Source organism: Platalea leucorodia (assembly GCF_965183815.1).
Source record: "Platalea leucorodia genome assembly, chromosome: 2".
NCBI classification, from domain to species: Eukaryota; Metazoa; Chordata; class Aves; order Pelecaniformes; family Threskiornithidae; genus Platalea; species Platalea leucorodia.
Genome location: NC_138824.1, coordinates 94,152,579 through 94,170,828, shown reverse-complemented (window position 1 = coordinate 94,170,828; position 18,250 = coordinate 94,152,579). Strand labels below are relative to the sequence as shown.

General features: G+C 35.2%; 1 protein-coding gene across 2 annotated transcripts in view; it reads left to right on the top strand.

The window, feature by feature from the left end:
• CASK (calcium/calmodulin dependent serine protein kinase) overlaps positions 1-18,250 on the top strand; it is a gene marked incomplete at its 5' end in the record, with an annotated part of 227,593 nt that overhangs the window by 193,689 nt on the left and 15,654 nt on the right. Inside the window, 6 exons of one of the 2 annotated variants that reach the window (XM_082337800.1) lie at positions 1,027-1,112; positions 3,004-3,072; positions 8,953-9,021; positions 10,371-10,406; positions 13,219-13,415; positions 14,704-14,819. In XM_082337800.1, the coding sequence (XP_082193926.1) occupies positions 1,027-1,112; positions 3,004-3,072; positions 8,953-9,021; positions 10,371-10,406; positions 13,219-13,415; positions 14,704-14,819 (573 nt within the window). The remainder of the gene's footprint in view (positions 1-1,026; positions 1,113-3,003; positions 3,073-8,952; positions 9,022-10,370; positions 10,407-13,218; positions 13,416-14,703; positions 14,820-18,250) is intronic. The other variant, XM_082337801.1, reaches the window with a different exon arrangement.

Sequence of the window (18,250 nt, the reverse complement as noted above, 5' to 3'; positions counted from 1 at the left end):
TCTAGTTGATTGACTTTTTTCAGGTAATTTTCCATAGATATGTTTTAGTTTAGGAAATGGTTGCCAGTTGCTAGTTTTCCAAGTAAGATTAATTATATTAGGTACAGTAATTGTATTAGGTACAGTATTTAGAAAAGGATACTTGCACAAATTATTTAAATCATACAGCAGAAAGAAATATATGTGAAGTAAATGGTCTTGTCATATTTTATTATGTATGAAAAGCATCTTCTGGCTAATAATAAACCATGGAAGTTTTTTCGGAGAACTGCTAGAGAATTAGGTGGGCTTGAGCTACTCAAGTCAGAAATTATCATCCAAAAAGAGCCTTCTAGGTTGCTTCTAATCCTGAAGATAATGAATTCATTCACTGCCTTCTCCCTGTTCAGCTTGTGTAGTGTTTTAGAGCCATGTTGTAGCATGCCATTCCCATCCCAGCTTCAGCAGGTTAATTTGTGACTTGCTTAAGCTAAGTAGATATTTGTTTCATCATCTGATATTGTAGGTAGTCACACCAATCATTTACATTCAAGCTGAAGTCAAGGGTACATACAGAAAATGCATATTGTAACCATGGCAAATCAAAATCAGAGAAATGAAAAAATACAGCAATCTGACAGATAAAATTAAGACTATGCCCAGAAGCCAAACTGCATTAAATAGTCATCTGATAAAATACTGCTTGAATATCTCTGTTGAACGTTTCCAGCTGACTAGTTGCAGGTGACTTTCTTTTCAATGTGTGGGTGTTTGCAGTGTCCTTGTAAGGGACTGATGTTTTCCCTATGTACTTTATAGGGTGCCTGGGCATCTCATGCTGGTCTATTGCCTGCACTCTGAAAGACAGATTGGTAATCTTTGGTAGCTAATACATAGCTACCAAAGTCCTTTTCTGAATGTACCCAAAAAACTTATTTTAATGTTGTTTCATATTTAGGCCTTTGTATGAATATTAGTACTGTTTTACAATTATCTCGATTTGTAAAAACATGTTTGAGGTGATTGTGTGTTTTGTTAACTCCACAGGTACGCTACATGTAGGGGATGAAATCCGAGAAATAAACGGAATCAGTGTGGCAAATCAAACTGTAGAACAACTACAAAAAATGCTTGTAAGTGCCTGAAATCTTTCTCATGTTCTTTATAAAAGTCCCTGTCTTATTTTGTCAAAATAACTTTTGCTATTGCATTGTGATTCCCCCTTTTTCTTCTATTCTTGATAACGTACATGTGCAGGTAACACAAAGTCTTCCTGTGTTCAGCTGTTAAAGCCTTCTACAGGCTCTTCCCTGTTTTTTGATAGTGGCTTTTTTGCACATTATACTCAGGAATGGTATAAGGCACCTCCAGGTGCTATTTTATTTATTCCATCTAGTCCCACGGAAAAGATCATTGGCACTCAACAAATCCTGACAGATTTATGTCTGACCAGCTCTTAAAAAATCTTGAGTAATGGAGGTTCCCCAAACTCTCTGGGCAGTTGACTTTAGTGTATAACTCTTCTGCGTTCCAGAAAGTTTTTTCTAATGTCTGAGTTTCCATTGTTGAAATGCAGGAGTTTCTTCTCTTGTCTCTAGTAGATGTATCAGAAAAAATACTGCTTTCTTCCTATTACTCATCCCAAGTTAGTCTATAAAGATTGTGCCCTTATTTTAAATCTTCAGTCTACACTAAGTGTAGTCACTGAGTATACTATGAGAGAAGAGAAACATGCCTTATACCAATATGCCTATTGGTATAATTGCTACACAAATACAAAGACAATAAATCATAGAACCATTCAGGTTGGAATTAACCTCAGGAGGTCTCCAGTTCAATCTCCTGCACAAAGCGGAGTCAACATTGAATTCAGCCCAGGTTGCTCAGGGCTTTGTCTGGTTAAGCCTTGAAAATATCCAAGGACAGAGATTTGACGGGACGGGTGCCTCTTTGGGCAACCTGTTCCAACACTTAATTATCATCACAGGGAAAAATGTGTTCCTTATATGTAGCTGGAACATCCCTTCTTTCAATTTCTAACTATTGTGGCTCATGGTTATTGATGTTACAAAGAAAAAAAAAAAGATATTTTGAGCTCAGACAGTCTGGCTTTTTGCAGGAAAACTCCATCTTGGGCCTTTCTAGTAGAGTCAATTTGATATTCCATAACACTTGCAAATTTTTCTGCATGCAACCGTAATATTGGGATCTTGGATGATATAACTATTCCTTTTGTTGTGTCCAGAACTATACAGACAAGCTTAAGCAAGTCCAGGAATATAACATTTTCTTGGCTCACAATAAGCCAGCCAAAGAGAGAAAGGAGAAAAACTCCAAGATCACCTGAAGTGATCTGCTTACCTTTCTGCCCAGATCAAGTCCTGCAGCTGTTAGCCTTTTGGTGGCACTTATATTCAAACTGTCATTTCAGAAAATACGGCTGAGCAAATGTTGCCACAATCTGCTGCTATTCTGCAGTTACTAATTGTTATGACTATTCTTATACTATAGTAAATGCAAACTAGCAGACCCATGTTCTGTTCTGATGAAAGACTATTTCTTACATTTCTACCTTTAGTAGAGTAACATGCAGCTTTCCAGAAACTGTGAATATGCTTTTGCCATTTGATGTGTATGATGAAAGGAAAGAAAATATCTCTTTAGTAGCAAAGACTATGTGGATCACAAGAATATAGCTAGAAAGAAAAGATTGACATGGAAGAAACTTACACATCTGTGAATTCCTCACCTTAAAATATAGCTGTAGGTTCTAGGCATTCAAAAGCTGGTCAGGCGAACAAACTAATAATGTATGTTTATCTTTTAGATTAATGAGAGATGATCTAAATGTTTGTTTCTAAGTGAAATGACAAATAAGCCATAGCATTTTAGCTTTTTTGAATATTTACTTCAGGAAAACATACTGCTGCTCTCAAACTAGGATGCTTTCTTTTCAAGCATTACTGATTTGGAGATTTAATCTTCAGTGTCTTAGTCTCTAAAGAAGTGCTTCTCTTTTGGCAGAGGGAAATGCGTGGAAGTATCACCTTTAAGATTGTGCCAAGTTATCGCACGCAATCTTCATCCTGTGAGGTAATGAATTTAATGAACCATCCCATTTCTTCCTCAGTCCTGTAACTAACTGCCTGCTGATGGCTGAATGTTACTGCTTTCTGGGAAATTGTTTCTGCCTGTCCTGTTAGATCACGCACACCAATTTTACAACAAAGATAACGGAACACGAGTAGGTCCCACCTACCTACTCAGCCTTGCCTTCATATTCATCTCATCAGCTCCTTAACTAACTCTTTACAGCCTATTAAAAAAAAAAAAAAAAAAAGGAGAGGGGATCCTCAACTCATGCATTTAGGAAGCCCCTTTTAAAAAAATTACAATTTAAACTCATTTTCCAAGAAGTCTGTTAAAGTTCCTAAGCTGAGGAGCAATCCTTCTTTTTTAGGCATTAAACATTATTTTACTGCTTTGGGCTGTTAAGGGTTAATTGAAGAATCTGTTTCTGTATAACCCTGTTGAGGTAAATTTGTGATGGTTGTCTGTAACAGTTACACATGGCTTAATATTATGTTTCCATGAAAAAAAGGTATTTGTCATTACAGAAGAAAAACAGATTTGCAGTTAGTTCTTGTTGAACTAGAAAATTGGTATTATGGTTTTTGCACAGTAACGTTTAATTCCCTTCTGCTCACAAAGTTATGTTCCAGATTGCAACTGAGGGGAATTAAATTCTAGAAAATGGCTACTTGAGAGATACTGTTCCAATTTAAGCATACAGATGGCATATGCACTATGTAGATGATGGCAGTCTTTCTGTGCCACATGCTTAACTGCGCAAACAGTTCCCAAATTAGAATTCCAAGAGTGAAATCACAACCCCTGTTGAAGTCAAGCACCTTATCTTAATTAGAGCTGTGATTTCACCCTAATTGTTTTTGTGTCTCAGCAGATGCTAGAACACACAGAAACTGCTATTGCGATTGTCAGAACAATCTGTTTGAAAGAAAAAAATTACTGCTTTTTGGTTGCCTTCTGCATTTTTAATAGAAGTCAACAAGAACTAAAAGGTTTTAGAGGCAGAAGATTTGACAGATTTTCACCTATGAGGCCAATTTTCTTAAAAGGTATAAATCTGAAAGCAAAAGTCTTTCATGAGATGAAAAGGCTTTAAAAAAAAACTTCAAACAAATTCTACAGTGTGCTGACAAATTTATGTATTGACTTCTGTGCTGTAAGTAGCAGTAATAATAAAAGATATCTCACTTCCCAGTATTAAAATACAGAAATTGGTGAAACTGTATACCTGCTGGGAAGATCATTATTTGGAGAAAATTATTCGGCATGCAGCTTTAAATTAATACCATTAGGTGTCATTTTAGTAGTAGCAGGTCATCTCTTTTCCTTAGCTTTGTGTCCTTAGGTTCTTCATGGCTATTTATTTCATGGAAGAGAGGAAAATGGACTCTTACCTTCCTTTGGAAAAAACAGCAAAACTAGAAACGTGTGATCAAAGACAGAGGAAAAAAAATAAGCATGTCTAATTATCACACTTTGTGGCATTTAGAATTCATTTAATCAGAGGTGGCTGAGTCTGTTCCACCTGCTTGGCCACACTATGACTTTGGCTAGATTTTCAACTATTACAAAAAGCCAACCTTTTAAAATTATCCTATTAAAGCATCACTAGTCCTTTGGTACAGAGAGGATTGTTTTCACAGAATTTTTCAGGATTGTGATTCAGATGATGAATCAAATTCTTAACCATTGATAAAGGCTAAAAATGAATGTTGAATGACATTACTAAGACACAAAAAGCTTGCTTCTAATGCTCTCTAGCAGGATAAATTCAGAGATATTGGGTCTTCACTAGTATAATCTTACTAGTTAAGGTATTTTTTGGCAATATTTTGGTATAAATTTATGTTTGGTTCCCCCCCTTCCTTCAGTCATGGACTGGTGCTCATGTAGTATAGTTTTAGCAGAAAAGGAATATAAAACAGAATTGATAATTGGGGGTTTTTTGAGACTCCTACCATGATCATATCATTGGATTGCAAAACATCTTGTAATCTTGAATAAGAAAAACTAAATATTAGTAGAATCAGAGGCGATCTGCCTTTTGTATAGAATCAGTCTACATGCCTTTGTAGACAAAGGTGAGGGAGGCACGGGATGTTATTTTTTTAAATAACTGAGATTTGCATTTCACTTGCCATGTTTTTCTTCTTTTGTAGGCGTTTAAGAGAAGTGTTGTAGTTGTGTTTCCTAAATATTAAGCCACTTTTGCATATTTAGGGAAGTCTTGTCCCTATAGTATGTAATGGTACTTCAGTGCCACTAGGCAGTTTCCAAAATCTCAATTTAGTAATTTCAAGTTTCTTCGGGATTTGTGGCTTTTCCTGCACCCAAGCCTTCCATTCAGTTACCAGGCCTTTTATTTCATGGAGTAGACTTGAAAACATAATACTTAAGAATTCTCTTGTATAAAAATTTGATCAGCTGATCTACCATGAGATGACCTGTTTCATCATTCGTGTGGCAAATGGCCTGAGTTACTCACATGTCTAGATAACGCAATGGCCAGGATGTGTTTTCTGCTTCAGATACCCAGGAAATTACAGACTTAGATAAATATGAACTTAAGTAATTATTGCAATACATTCTTATGGCTGATGACTGCATATGCTGTTTATGCATTTCAGTTTTATCCAACTGAGTAAGCATTTTGCTTTAGCTACATTTGCATTCTTACTTCGTACTGACAAAACACCCTGAGTAACTTTTTATAGTGTCAGATATGTGGGAATGGAAAGGGAAGTACTTTTTTTCGTTTTTTTTTTAACCAAAAAACTTTCCTCATAAACATTCTTTATGTTTCAGATTGTCTTTGTGAAATGCTTACGTTGTTTCATTAAGAAAAGCCTTTTATTTATTTATTTATTTACTTACTTACTTACTTATTTTAAATCTGGTGGTAATCACCATGGATTTTTTCCTTTAGTCTTGCAATGTTTCCGTTAGTGCTCAGACTATAAGACTTTTTATAGTCTTGAACCTTTTTTACATTTGTATTAAAAATACTGCCAGAAAGATTCCTTGAGCAAGATTGAAATTGAAATGTATTTTCAGGTATTTGGAAAGTGTCTCATTTTTTTTGTAGATCTGGCAACAGTGTCATTAATCTAGCTGTTCTTGTCAGTATCTAATTTGATCAGGCCACATCTAGTAGACGTAATTGACTTCTGATATAGGATTGCATCTCAAATGCATTTATTTATCATTCATAATCCACACCTAAGAACAAGGAATCAACAGGAAACTAGTTTTGCCATCATTTGGAAATAATTGTGATTGTTTCCTCTAAGGTTTCAGCTGCGGTGCTTGAACTGAAAAGCAAGATCCGAAAGACTGCCATTTTGTTATTTGGCTTGAGGCTAGACAAGATTGGGAAGTCTAGATAGTCAAGTTATACTGAAATATGATGATAACACTTCTACACTACTCAGAATCATTGGATCCTCCAAGTGTTTTTCTGCTCTTATCCCCAGAAGGACTAAGGCTTTTTCTGATTTACTGGAGAAACAAATTCACAACCAAAGCTGAAATTTTCCAGTCCAGTTCTAAGCAGTCCTAGCATTCTACAAGGATCTCTCTACTCATTGATTTGTCTCATTAGACTGTGAATAATACAGTTTTTCTCTTAACTTTTGAGTCTGGTATTTCTAAATGCCTTTGAAATTGTGGCTGACATGCTAAATTATTTAAAAATTGTACATATGCCTCTTGACTAGCTTGATAGATTAATTTCTTACAGTTAGTACTGAAATCACCCATAGCACTGAAAATGTGTATTTTCCTCAGTATGTTATGATGAACATTTGCTTTGAGTAATATGCTGTCTTCTGTTGAGAATTGTTGGAGGAATACAAATCAAAACATTCTCAAACCAAGAAAATTTCCTTCAAAGGGAGAAGCCTTCAAGAGAGGCCGGAAATAGCGGCATTCTCCAAGTTACTCTAAACTTGTTTTTCTCCAAATGACTTGGGTGCTTGCATCACTTTCCAAAGCTTTCCCTTGCTAAACCATCACTGACTAGCAGATCATAACAAACTAGGTTTAAAAGAGAAAAAGAAAAAAAAGGTAAAATTAATTTTTCATCTCTTCTTGAAGGTGATAAATTGGCAAAGACAGAATTGCAGAGCAAGCAGAGAATCTCTTTATAAAAAAAGTAATTCACTGCTTTTTTGGAAAAAAGTATCTCCTAGCTGCTATTTGATAAAGGTGATGTTGATAATCCTGTACACACAAAAAAAGGAATAACGGTTCCTTTAGGCTTTTCTTTTTTTTATTTTTTTTCCAGTAATGAATAGCTTATTTGGTCTCATTTGACCATTTTAAACTTGTTATACTGGAGTGAGTTTGTAAATAGAAATAGAGCTGATTTCCCCGAGTCCATTACATGTTGCAAATAGTTGTGGGAGCCAGATGAGCATTTTGTTCTCATGCATGTAGCAGAAGTATACAGACCTACATACTTTGAACCACAATGACTTTACAGCCATAATATTGTCAGATCTGTCCTCAACTGTGTTAAAATCAAAACAGGCATCTAGATAGCAACACATGGAACTTTCTGTGAACTCATATCTAAGAAGTCCACAAAACAGTGCAAAAGGTCTATACGAGTTTGTTGCACATCAAGTGTGCAGGCGGCAAGAGTGGTAAAGTATTGCCTGTCATTTTAACTTTTCTTGGTGCTTTTAAATAGCTGTGAGTGCTATCGCATAATTAGTATAAGTTCAAGGATATTAGTAGAGGACCTTTACCTGATTAATGTTGTTGCATGAGCAGTTTAGCTCCAATTCTGGTTTTTAATTTGTTCACAGAGGACACTTGTATTGATAAAATGTGTCAAGGATAACTTTTTTTTGTTTGAAAACTGTTTTAGCCTTTTTTTTCTGCTATCCTTGATGTTATGCAAAATTACCAGACATTGCTAAATTGACCTTTGACATGGAATATTATATTCCAAAATTCCTTTGGGGTTAAAGGGGATTTTTTTTTTTTTTCTCCCACAATGTATGATTGAATTATTTTATTTCCTGAAGAGGTGGCTCAATTATCTGGTCTTATGGAATTAAGTACTATGCAATCAAAACAGCACGTTAAAAAGATTGTTCTACAAGTGACTTTCTTGCCTCTGCAAAACCCAGTCAGAAATTCCTGTTACCCTTCCTGTAGAGTTTCCCAGTATGCACCCTGCGTCTGCTGTCTCCTCGCTGAAGTGCAAGACCACGCTGGTAGTCTGAGTGAAGAGCGGTGGCTTTTTTAAAGTGATATATTCGGGCAAAGTTCAATGTTTGTAAGCCTATAAGAATGTTGGAGGAAAAAAAAACCTCAGTATGCTGTAAAATGGATGAGGAGGGAGAAGAGAGCATCCAACTTCCTTCTCATGTGTTAGCTTCAGTGTCTTTGGGACACTGCAGAGAGATGCATCTTACAGAGTAGAAACTGATCAACGCTGACCTCCACCACATTGCTGAAAAAAGATTTAGAAGTGTCTTTAAAATGCAGTGTGTGCCTCATTCTATTCAAAGTATTATTCAGCGTATAACTTTCAGGTAACTACCTTTAACAAAGACACCAGTATGACTAATGGCCTTTAGCATTGTCAGCCACATGAGATCTAAGAGGTCCCAGATACTCAGTACTTAAAAAGCTGTTTGATTGCTAAGGCAATATAAAAATAGTTATTACCTAGAATGCATCAAAATGTCAAACCTGAATCTTAAACTATGAAAAAAGTTTTCAGATTTATGGAGTTTGTAGTGTGGAAGCTTTCACAGATGAAGCAGCTAAGCAAATGGTTGTAAGGCTGTGGATGTAACTGTTCTTTTAAATATATCTGTGTTCCTGTGATAGTGTTGTGTTGTTAATGAACCTTGTGTCTTATTTCAGAGAGATTCCCCCTCTACATCCAGACAGTCCCCAGCTAATGGTCATAGCAGCACTAACAATTCTGTTTCGGTAAGATTTCCAGTTCCACACAGAGAAAGTGTGAAAGTTTTGTTGGTGCTCATCTGCCATTACTGTTATACTTATCGTGTGGTCAGTGGAAAATTTTGTCCTGCTGATAGAACCAAGGTTATTACATATGTAACTCCCCATTTTCTTTTTTTAAGGGTTTTTTCCAACGTATTCTTTTCATTAAAGCCATATAGTGAGTTAAATGTTAATAACTGTAATGTGACACTTCAGTCATCCTTAAATCATTGTTAGCAGTTTCCTCAAAACTAAGCAAAGGTTTAAAGTGGAAGTTTTATTTCCATCCTGAACTTTGGAAGCAGTGTTTGAAGAAAGAATAACTGTGCAGTTGGTATTTCAAGACATTTTAGCTTCTTTTAAGTTTTGTGTTTTGAGAGACCTCTGGAACGTGTACTGGTTTCCGCTATCTGAGTTAACGAATTGGTGTGCCCTCTGCTGTTGTGGTACGTGCACATACTTTGTGAAATATGAGCCTTGCCTGGATATGAAAAGCAAAAGGAAGTGGCTTTAAACTGCACTACAAACCAAGCTATTATCATCACATCTTTAACACAAAGTACTTCTGTTACGTATGTATTCAGGTAGAAAGGTCGATCGCCTGTTTTTCTAAAGTGCATTAATGTTAAAATTTGTGTTGTTTATCATTTGTCTTTGTTTGGACCAATGTAGTAACTGTACACGCAAGTTCCTTCAGTAAGAGTGCTGTCAGTGTCATGAGTTCATGGGACTAGCTAAAAAAGAAACCCAAAACTGAGTAACTACTCCTTTAACTATTAAAAAAATTACAACTTAGAAATTATTTGCCACAAGGTAAAGTTCTTATTAATTAATACAATGAAAAATAATTGTGCATGAAAAATTTCAGAAATTTTTGTGAATTAAATTGAATTTGTTACACGATTAGTAGATATAATTTTATTCCTCAGCACAATTAATCACATTATACATTTTTAATAATAAATTTTTTAATGTTTATAATAGTCATCCTTCTCTTTTGAAAACAAGACTAAGTATGAAGTGGAAAAGGCGTTCACATAAAGAGCCTCTTTCACTTGACGGTGCTTTTGTGTTGAAGATGCTGAATTATTTATTAAAAAGCACATTCTCTATCTGCTTAAACTTTTTACCTGCTTTCTTCAGCTTGCTGCTAAACAGCCTGGGTTTGATTTTCCTTTAAGAAAAAAAATATTTCTAAACATGGGTCAATGCTTTATACTTTTGTCTGACTTACCATTTTACTGTAATGTAGTATGAATCACTAACAAATGGTGTTGTATGCCCTTAAAAAGTAAAATGAAAATTTCTTCTCCTGGGTTGACTTTATTCTGCAGGACTTGCCATCGACAACACAACCAAAAGGACGACAGGTGAATAGATATCCTCCATGGGAATTTTTGTAAACTTAGCTGCTAGTGAACATCCCTGCTTATCTTTTTTCCCCCTCATATTCTGTATGTGCTGGACTAAAACATTTAAGCTTGGAAAATTTGTTCCATTTTTTTCATTTTTCTTTTTAACTCATTTGTTTGTGGCTAATTCAAAATAGCATTTTTTTCGTGTATCCATACGTGTGAGAGTTACAAAGTCATTGTAAATTTAACTGGAGATGTAGTTTTAGTTCAGAATGCATTAATAGGCTTACTGTTGTGCAGTGACCTGTGCAGATTTTCATCTTGGAGGAAAGCTCAAATTTATAATTTAGCTGAAATGGAGACAAGTATGGCAAGTGTCTTAACACTCTACTCTAAAACATTGTACTGACAAAGATTCTAAAGCTTGAGTTGGTCTATAACTAATTATTAACATTAAGAAAGCTCTTCAAAGAAAAACAATAAGGACAGTTTCTATTAAGAATTGATAAGTCTGAAGATAGCCTCTTTTTTTTTTTTTGTTTCAGTCCCAGATTCAGTCACCTCCCTTAACTTTGTTACCTTGACGGTAGTACATGTTGTCATGCACTAAAGAAAGATCTTCCTTCTCCAGAGAATTCCAAGAAAGCCCTTAAGGGCTCTGCAGAGGATTCCCTATGATTCCCCTTGCAGTTTTAAGAATTTTTTTTTTTTTTTTTTTTTTTTTTTACTGCAGCCTCCAAATCAACACATACCATCAAGTGATTTCTGATTCATCTTCAATAACTGCTCCATTTATATATAGCCCTTTCAGAATCTGCCTCTGAATCTTAACCATGGACTCAACCTCTTACTCTACCAAGGGTTTTAATAATAACTTGCAGTTCCCTTCAAAAGAGTCAATGGACTCCATGACCTGTTGTCTTTGACAATCTTTTTATATGACTGTCTGGTTAAGTTGGCTGGAATATCTATTACAAGGGTGGATTAGTCTCAATTCATTTCCCATTTTTAAAGCTTACAGCTATATGGTTCTTTCAACTTTCTGTTGTCTTCTGAAGTTTCCAGCTGCCTGAACGTAGTCCTGGAAGGGCTCCATAAAAGACCTTCCAAGCTGTTGTGTTACATTTTGGTTTTCCTCTCCTAAGGTATTTTTCCCAGGAGAAGAGAGTTTGTTCAAGGCAGTATCAGAATAATGGTGTTCCTCATATTCACACCATTTATAGTTACCTGTTTTTTTCAAGTCTTTTCCCATTGAACCAGCGTATTTTTCTGGTAACTTGTCATCCTTGAAGACAGTAAGGGCTTGGTTAGCAGATGCATTGCTATCTGTAAGGAAGTCTGTAACGTTCCATGAACAGCCAATATATGGTGGATAATGGCTCAAACTGGAGGAGGGACTTGAAAAGCAAGAAAGTTTCTAGGTGATAAAAATACTGCTCACTTTTCTAGGTCTATGTTAGGTAAGGTTGAGGGGAAATAAGGGATTCATTTGATACTGATTACTTCATAGAAAGCCAATTACTAAATAAACGTAGTTAGTTTCAAATTATCCTGTTTTTCAGGTGATTAAAAGAAGTTGGGTTGCTTGTCTAAACTCACACACTCAATGCACAGCAGAACAAGGGTCAGATTTAGTATATTAAAAGTTGAGTTCTATATTGGTATTATCATCTAATGCTCTCACTGTAAACAGATAAAAATGCATCAGGTACAAGATAGCAGTGATTAGCCATTTTAAGTTAATTTATTCATATGTTGGGTTGCAGATTGGATTACTATAGAAATGAACTTTTTAAAGTGCCATGAATAGTGCTAACACTGCATAGTTACAGCTATTTTTGGAGCAGAATTTGAGCAAAGTTGAAAAGTGTTTGTTACAGTTTAAATGAAGGCTATTACTTCACAATGTAAATTTTTTTTTTTAAATCTAGTCAATTTTTAGTAAGAAAATCAGCAGTAGAATATACATGGCTGTCTGAGATGCTATAGGGTGATGTTTGAAGTTCATAAACTGTAGAAATTACCCATCTTGGACATGACATTTAATTCCGATTTTAAGATCCTTGGATGCATCAGGGCTGTAATTAGCAACCAAAACTGGCCATCACTTTTATTTCTATTTTCTAGGGTTGAGACCTCAGTAACCCACAAAGCAAGGATCCGTATATTATTTTAAATTGTGAAGTTAGAATCTGAATTCTTCCTGTTAATGTTCCTTAAAGAATAACTTACTCAAATCGTTAGTTTTCATCTATTCAGGAGTAGACTTTAACTGAAAAAACCATGCAGAGAATTCCCAGATTCCTTCTAAGTAACTAAGTAACCTATCATAATAGGTGCAACACAGGACTTCCTATTTAATCTAAAAAAAAAAAGGACTAAATTTTCAGTCTAAATACTAAACAGCAGTAAGGTAGCCAAGTCCTTTATACTGTCCAATAAAATTTCCTGTCATACAGATTTTTGAAACATATCATGGGACTTCAGTTGGAAAGTACAGTACAGTTCAAGTTGTAAGCTGCTGGCTTTTAGTCTGTAATGATTCATGATAGTTAATATTGATTTGAGGGACTCTTGTTGCTGTTCAGATTTTACAGTATGTAGAAGATATGAGCTTTCAAAATAACATCATATGTCTCCGTTGTTTGCTGGGGGGGGGGTTCTGTTTCATTTTCAGCTATCACTTATGCTTTTGCCATTCTGTTTCTTCCTTTGCTTGTTGCAAACAGTATGTGTAGCTACATGCACAGATCGAATTTTCACCTGTAATTCTTAATACTGTACCAGTAATAATATTGTGGTGTCTTTTATAAACTCTTTTTTATAGATATATGTAAGAGCACAATTTGAATATGATCCAGCAAAGGATGACCTCATTCCTTGCAAAGAAGCTGGCATCAGATTCCGAGTTGGTGATATTATCCAAATCATTAGCAAAGATGATCACAACTGGTGGCAGGGTAAACTTGAGAACTCCAAAAATGGTACTGCAGGTCTTATTCCTTCTCCTGAACTTCAAGAATGGTATGACTTAAGTTTTCTATAAAAATGAATTTACCTTTGCTTTTATTTCTGTCTCTCACGCTTTTCATTGTTGTATAGCTGGTTTTTGTATAATTTTTTCTTTTTTCAAAAAAAAAAAAAAAGTCTATATATTGCCTCAGTTTGTGTGGCATTGATTTTTTTTTTTTTCTCATATATGAATAGCAGTAGGGGTTGCATGCAATATCATATGTGTGGTTACATTAGAAAAATAAACACCTGTGTTAGTAAACATTGTTTTTGCTTTCTGATACACTATAGGAAACCAGCATTGAAGGCTCCACACAAATTGTTTATGTAAGGAGGGCAAATTTCTCTTTTAGGTTCTAAACAGTGTTTTCATTAGTGCTGCTTGCATGCAAGTGCTGCAGGAATGAGGTGTTAGCAAGCTGTCAAGCACAAAGGTCATTGAGGGAATTTTGGGGTTTTCTCTCCTTTTCATTTTCCATGTGAAAGCCAAAAAGTAGAAAGAAATCACAGTGCAAAGATTCCTGAATGACAGGTTCAATGAACAACAATGGCACTGAGTACCACAAAAGCAATGCAGAGCCTTTAACCTTTTGCAGAAGCTGTTTAGTAAATATTTTAAATGTATCAGCACAAACTCTGGCAAGCAGGTCCTGGGCCATGGAAGTTATGACCTGTAACTCAAGGAAGTTTATCAATATGGATAATCTAGCCCAAAATATTTCATACAAGATTTGCTACATAAAAGAACTAGAGTGCTGTAAAGGTTTTAACAGCACCTGTGCCACCTGGACTGGCTAAGGGAGATTTTGCTAGAAGAGAAACAGAAGTAGACAAGACATTTCATTCCATCTCAATAGCTCCCTTGCAAGCCCTGACATAAGGGAGACACTGGTATCCCTTGCAACAGGAACATTTGCAATACTTCATCCTAAAGATCAACCTCAAAACAGTTCCACAGCAGAACACAGCTTGCTCTGAAGGAATTTAGACCATAGTGGTCTTTTCAGACCTCATGCTTTTCCAGTCTAATCCACTGCAAAATGGTCTACAGCCATTTTAGTAGCTACCCTTCCTCCCATGCTCACTTGATCTGTGAGCTTTAATGATCTACCACTATGAAGATATTCTTCGTATCAAAATACCTCTGTATATAAGTGCTTTTAAGTCATCAAGAAAAAGGTTTGGAAAAGTTTTACTGTACTCTTGTACTATTAAAAAGTCTTATTTTTCTGATTCATTCTGTGCGGCTTTTTAAAAATACATTGATTACAAAAAAAAATTTTTCTCCTCTGTATGCCAGGCGAGTTGCTTGTATTGCCATGGAGAAGACCAAACAGGAGCAACAGGCCAGCTGTACTTGGTTTGGAAAGAAAAAAAAGCAGTACAAAGACAAATATTTGGCAAAGCACAATGCAGGTATGCAAAAAAAAAATGCAAGTATCTTTAACAGGTTAATTTTTTTACAATCTAAACCTTGCCATTAATTGTTCAGCTGGCACTGTTATATAAACCTAATGAGTTACTTAGGAAAATATAAGTAGAGTTCTAATTATGCCAACATTACTCTGCTTGTTCTTTGCTATTTAAACATATAGCTTAATCAGTGAGAAGCACGCTGCAACAAAATAAATGCATCGTAATATATCCTAATACAGGCTGAGATTGGTTTGGTTTTTATATTTAAAGGAGCACTAGAAACCAAAAGGATATGAATTTTGCAATCTATGTAACTGTCCTGTGCTCTACAGAAGACTTTTCAGTAGCATCCTTGCTAATATGTGTCTATAGTTATAGATTATATATGTGAAAACATCATGAAAGGGCATTTTTCTTGAAGCGTTACACCTGGAGGTGGAATAAGAGCCATTGCATAGCCAGTGTGTTATTTACAGTTACCAAATAGAACAAACTGTGGAAGTTTATCCTCCTTGAAGTGATTTCTGCCTAAATCCTAAGTTTTGGGTTTCTATTTAGACTGCTGAAAAATTGAATTGTTTTAGAAAGTTTTGAAAGTAGAAGTGTAGAGTAAGAGATCCTTGCTGAGCAAAATTCATTAGTCTTAGCAGTAAAGGTGGAAGACCCCTTCGTTCATGAGTGGAATTTAGTTCTTGTCTTCTTTTAATATAAAATACTTAATGTGTTGAAACTGTTTCTATTGCTTTTGCATTAATATCACATACCGTGATGATAAATATGTTGTTGTGGTCTCTTGGGGACACACAGAGATTTTTATTAGAATTAAAAGATATACCTGTCCAAACAGTGTCTGGGGTTTTTTTCAGTTGCATTCTTGAATGCACCAATTAAACAATATAAATCTGTATTTTCACATTTCTCCTTACCTGTACCATCTGTGTGCAGTATCAGAGTTCATAATATATCAGTACTACAGAATTTATGTTTACTAAAAAGTCATTTGAAAATAAAATCTAAGAAAGTCAAAGAACAGTAATTGTCATTTATACTCCTTAGTTCACCATCATATTTAAGATTTTTACAGCTAAGTATAAAATTACTTGTTAGCCTGTAAACCCTTAGAAGTAGAGATTGAAAGCTTTAACTTGTTTCCTTCCTTTTGCTGGTTTAACATTCTGGTTGGTTTAATGTTTCCACTTCATTGCAGTAGCACTAAACCATGTTTTACTAATTACCACCTTAACAAAAACTGTTGAGAATAAACTGGATTTTATGACCTTAAGTCTTCGACAATACTGCTTTTAAAGTATTATCAATTGTTCCCAGCATACATTCCCACAGCATTGCTACTCCCTGCAGTTGTGCCAGTGTAACTTTGCATGGCCATGCTGTTAACTGGGTTAACCGAAGAACAACCCAACAAAAAACATTGGCTCTTTTTCTTTAGGGCAGTTACATTTCTTAATACAGTTCACAGTGCAGTTACATAGTAATGTCAGTGTGACTAAGCGCAGCAAGCTACAAAGGAATAAGCAAAGGAAAGAGAATAGGCAGGGAAGGAGGAGGAGCAGGCAATACTTTAGGAGCAAAACTAGCTCAGAGACTGAATCAGTTAAATCCCGGAAAGGAAGGCAATCTAGATTTTCCTATCTTGATATAGGGGGGACATTTTGGAGAAGGTTGACAGCACTTTGAGTCACACAGTTTGCCTGCCTTAGCGCTTGCCACTATCAGTGCTGTTAGTCACTTTACATCAGAGCACAGTGTTTGCCAAAAATGAGAAACGTGAACATTAAAAATTATCAAAATAACCATAAAATAAACTGTTCTTTTCCGAATACCATCTGACACTTCCCCCTAAGAAGTTAAAAAGTTAATGAAAACGCAGATTGGAATCAAGATTTCTCTTTGAAATGTTTATTGATCTTAGCGTGCTTGAGGTATTAAAGGTGATGCCAGTAATACTGCAGGGAATGATGCTAAATGTAGGATGTAAAGAGATGCACTGAAATCCTATGGTGCTCGCATGAGTTTAAGTTTAACTAAGGGGGCACTGAATTTACCTTCCCTGAACTACTCTCTCACATCTGGTATTGTTAGTCAGAAATATGGCAACACTGGCTTTTGCAAGCTTTCAGTGCATCTGTCTCAGAATAAAAAACAGATCTTTTCTTCTGTTGGATCCAAAATAAGTATAATTAATTTGGAACTGAGAAGTCTAATCCGGATGTCAAAATGTTGCTCTTATGAGGAAGCAGACTTTATTTCTCTTACATCCTAGTATAAAATTCAATAAATCATTTAGCAGTATGTAATGTATTTGGGCTTCCCTGTTATTTTTGTCTTAGCGATGAGACTGAACTGGAGTGCTGAGAAATGACCTAGTAAAATACTTCATAGTCAGCTAAGATTTGTGTGGCTAGCTAATGATTTGAGAGCTAAGATTTTGGTGTGATATATTGGGATATTACTGGAACTAGAAATGAAATTATTCTGCAAATCAGACATAGTTTATGAAGAGGAGAATATTTCACTTACTTTTTATAATTAAAAGCAAATATATTCCCTTTTACAAGAAAAGTATCATCCCATTTTTCTTTCCTCCATACTTGATATTATTGTGTCCTCCAAGAGACAGTTTCGTGATCATACATCTTATCATTGTAAAGTGAGTTTTAGACCAAAACCCACAGAAAAAATTAAATATTTTCATTATTAGGTTCACTGTCATTTTTGTAAATGCTCTAGAGATACACTGCAGTAATATATAGATAGATTTTTTATTTATTTTACTGAGATGTTATTGCGGGACTTCATAAAAGAACACTCTTCTGAACATACAAGAACTATGCTTCATATTATGCATAATGTAGAAAATTGCCAAGCTTTTATAAAATATGTTTATCATTTCTTAATGTGATTTATTTGCCTTGTGTTTAGACTATTGCATGGTAAAGTTTATTTTGTGCATATACTTTTTATTTTACTAATATATTACAAGCCATATCTCAATGACCCCTGTACATTTTTCATGCTGTCTTACTCCCAATGGCCTCTGTGCATGTAAGTAACCTGTCAAGTGACAATGCCTCTTTATTTGCTTCTTACTGTTTCCTTTCAAGAACTCCTTTTCTTTATTAGCTAGTAACAAAGAAGCATTAAAGTTCAGTCTTTAAATGTGCCCTGTATTCCTCATATCTTGTGTATATTAAAAAATTAATCATTTTTCTTTTGCATTGGAAAACCCTACAATCATTAGTTAACTCCATGTAGACTGAGACACATCTTCTCCATGCTGCTAGTTTGTGATGAAGGCATTAATATGTATCATTTCTGTTGTCTGTTCCTGTTGTTTGTATCTAACATAGTGTGGTTTTGTTCAAGAAGAAAATAAAGGATTGATTATTTTTTTTTTTTTACTGTTTTTTAAT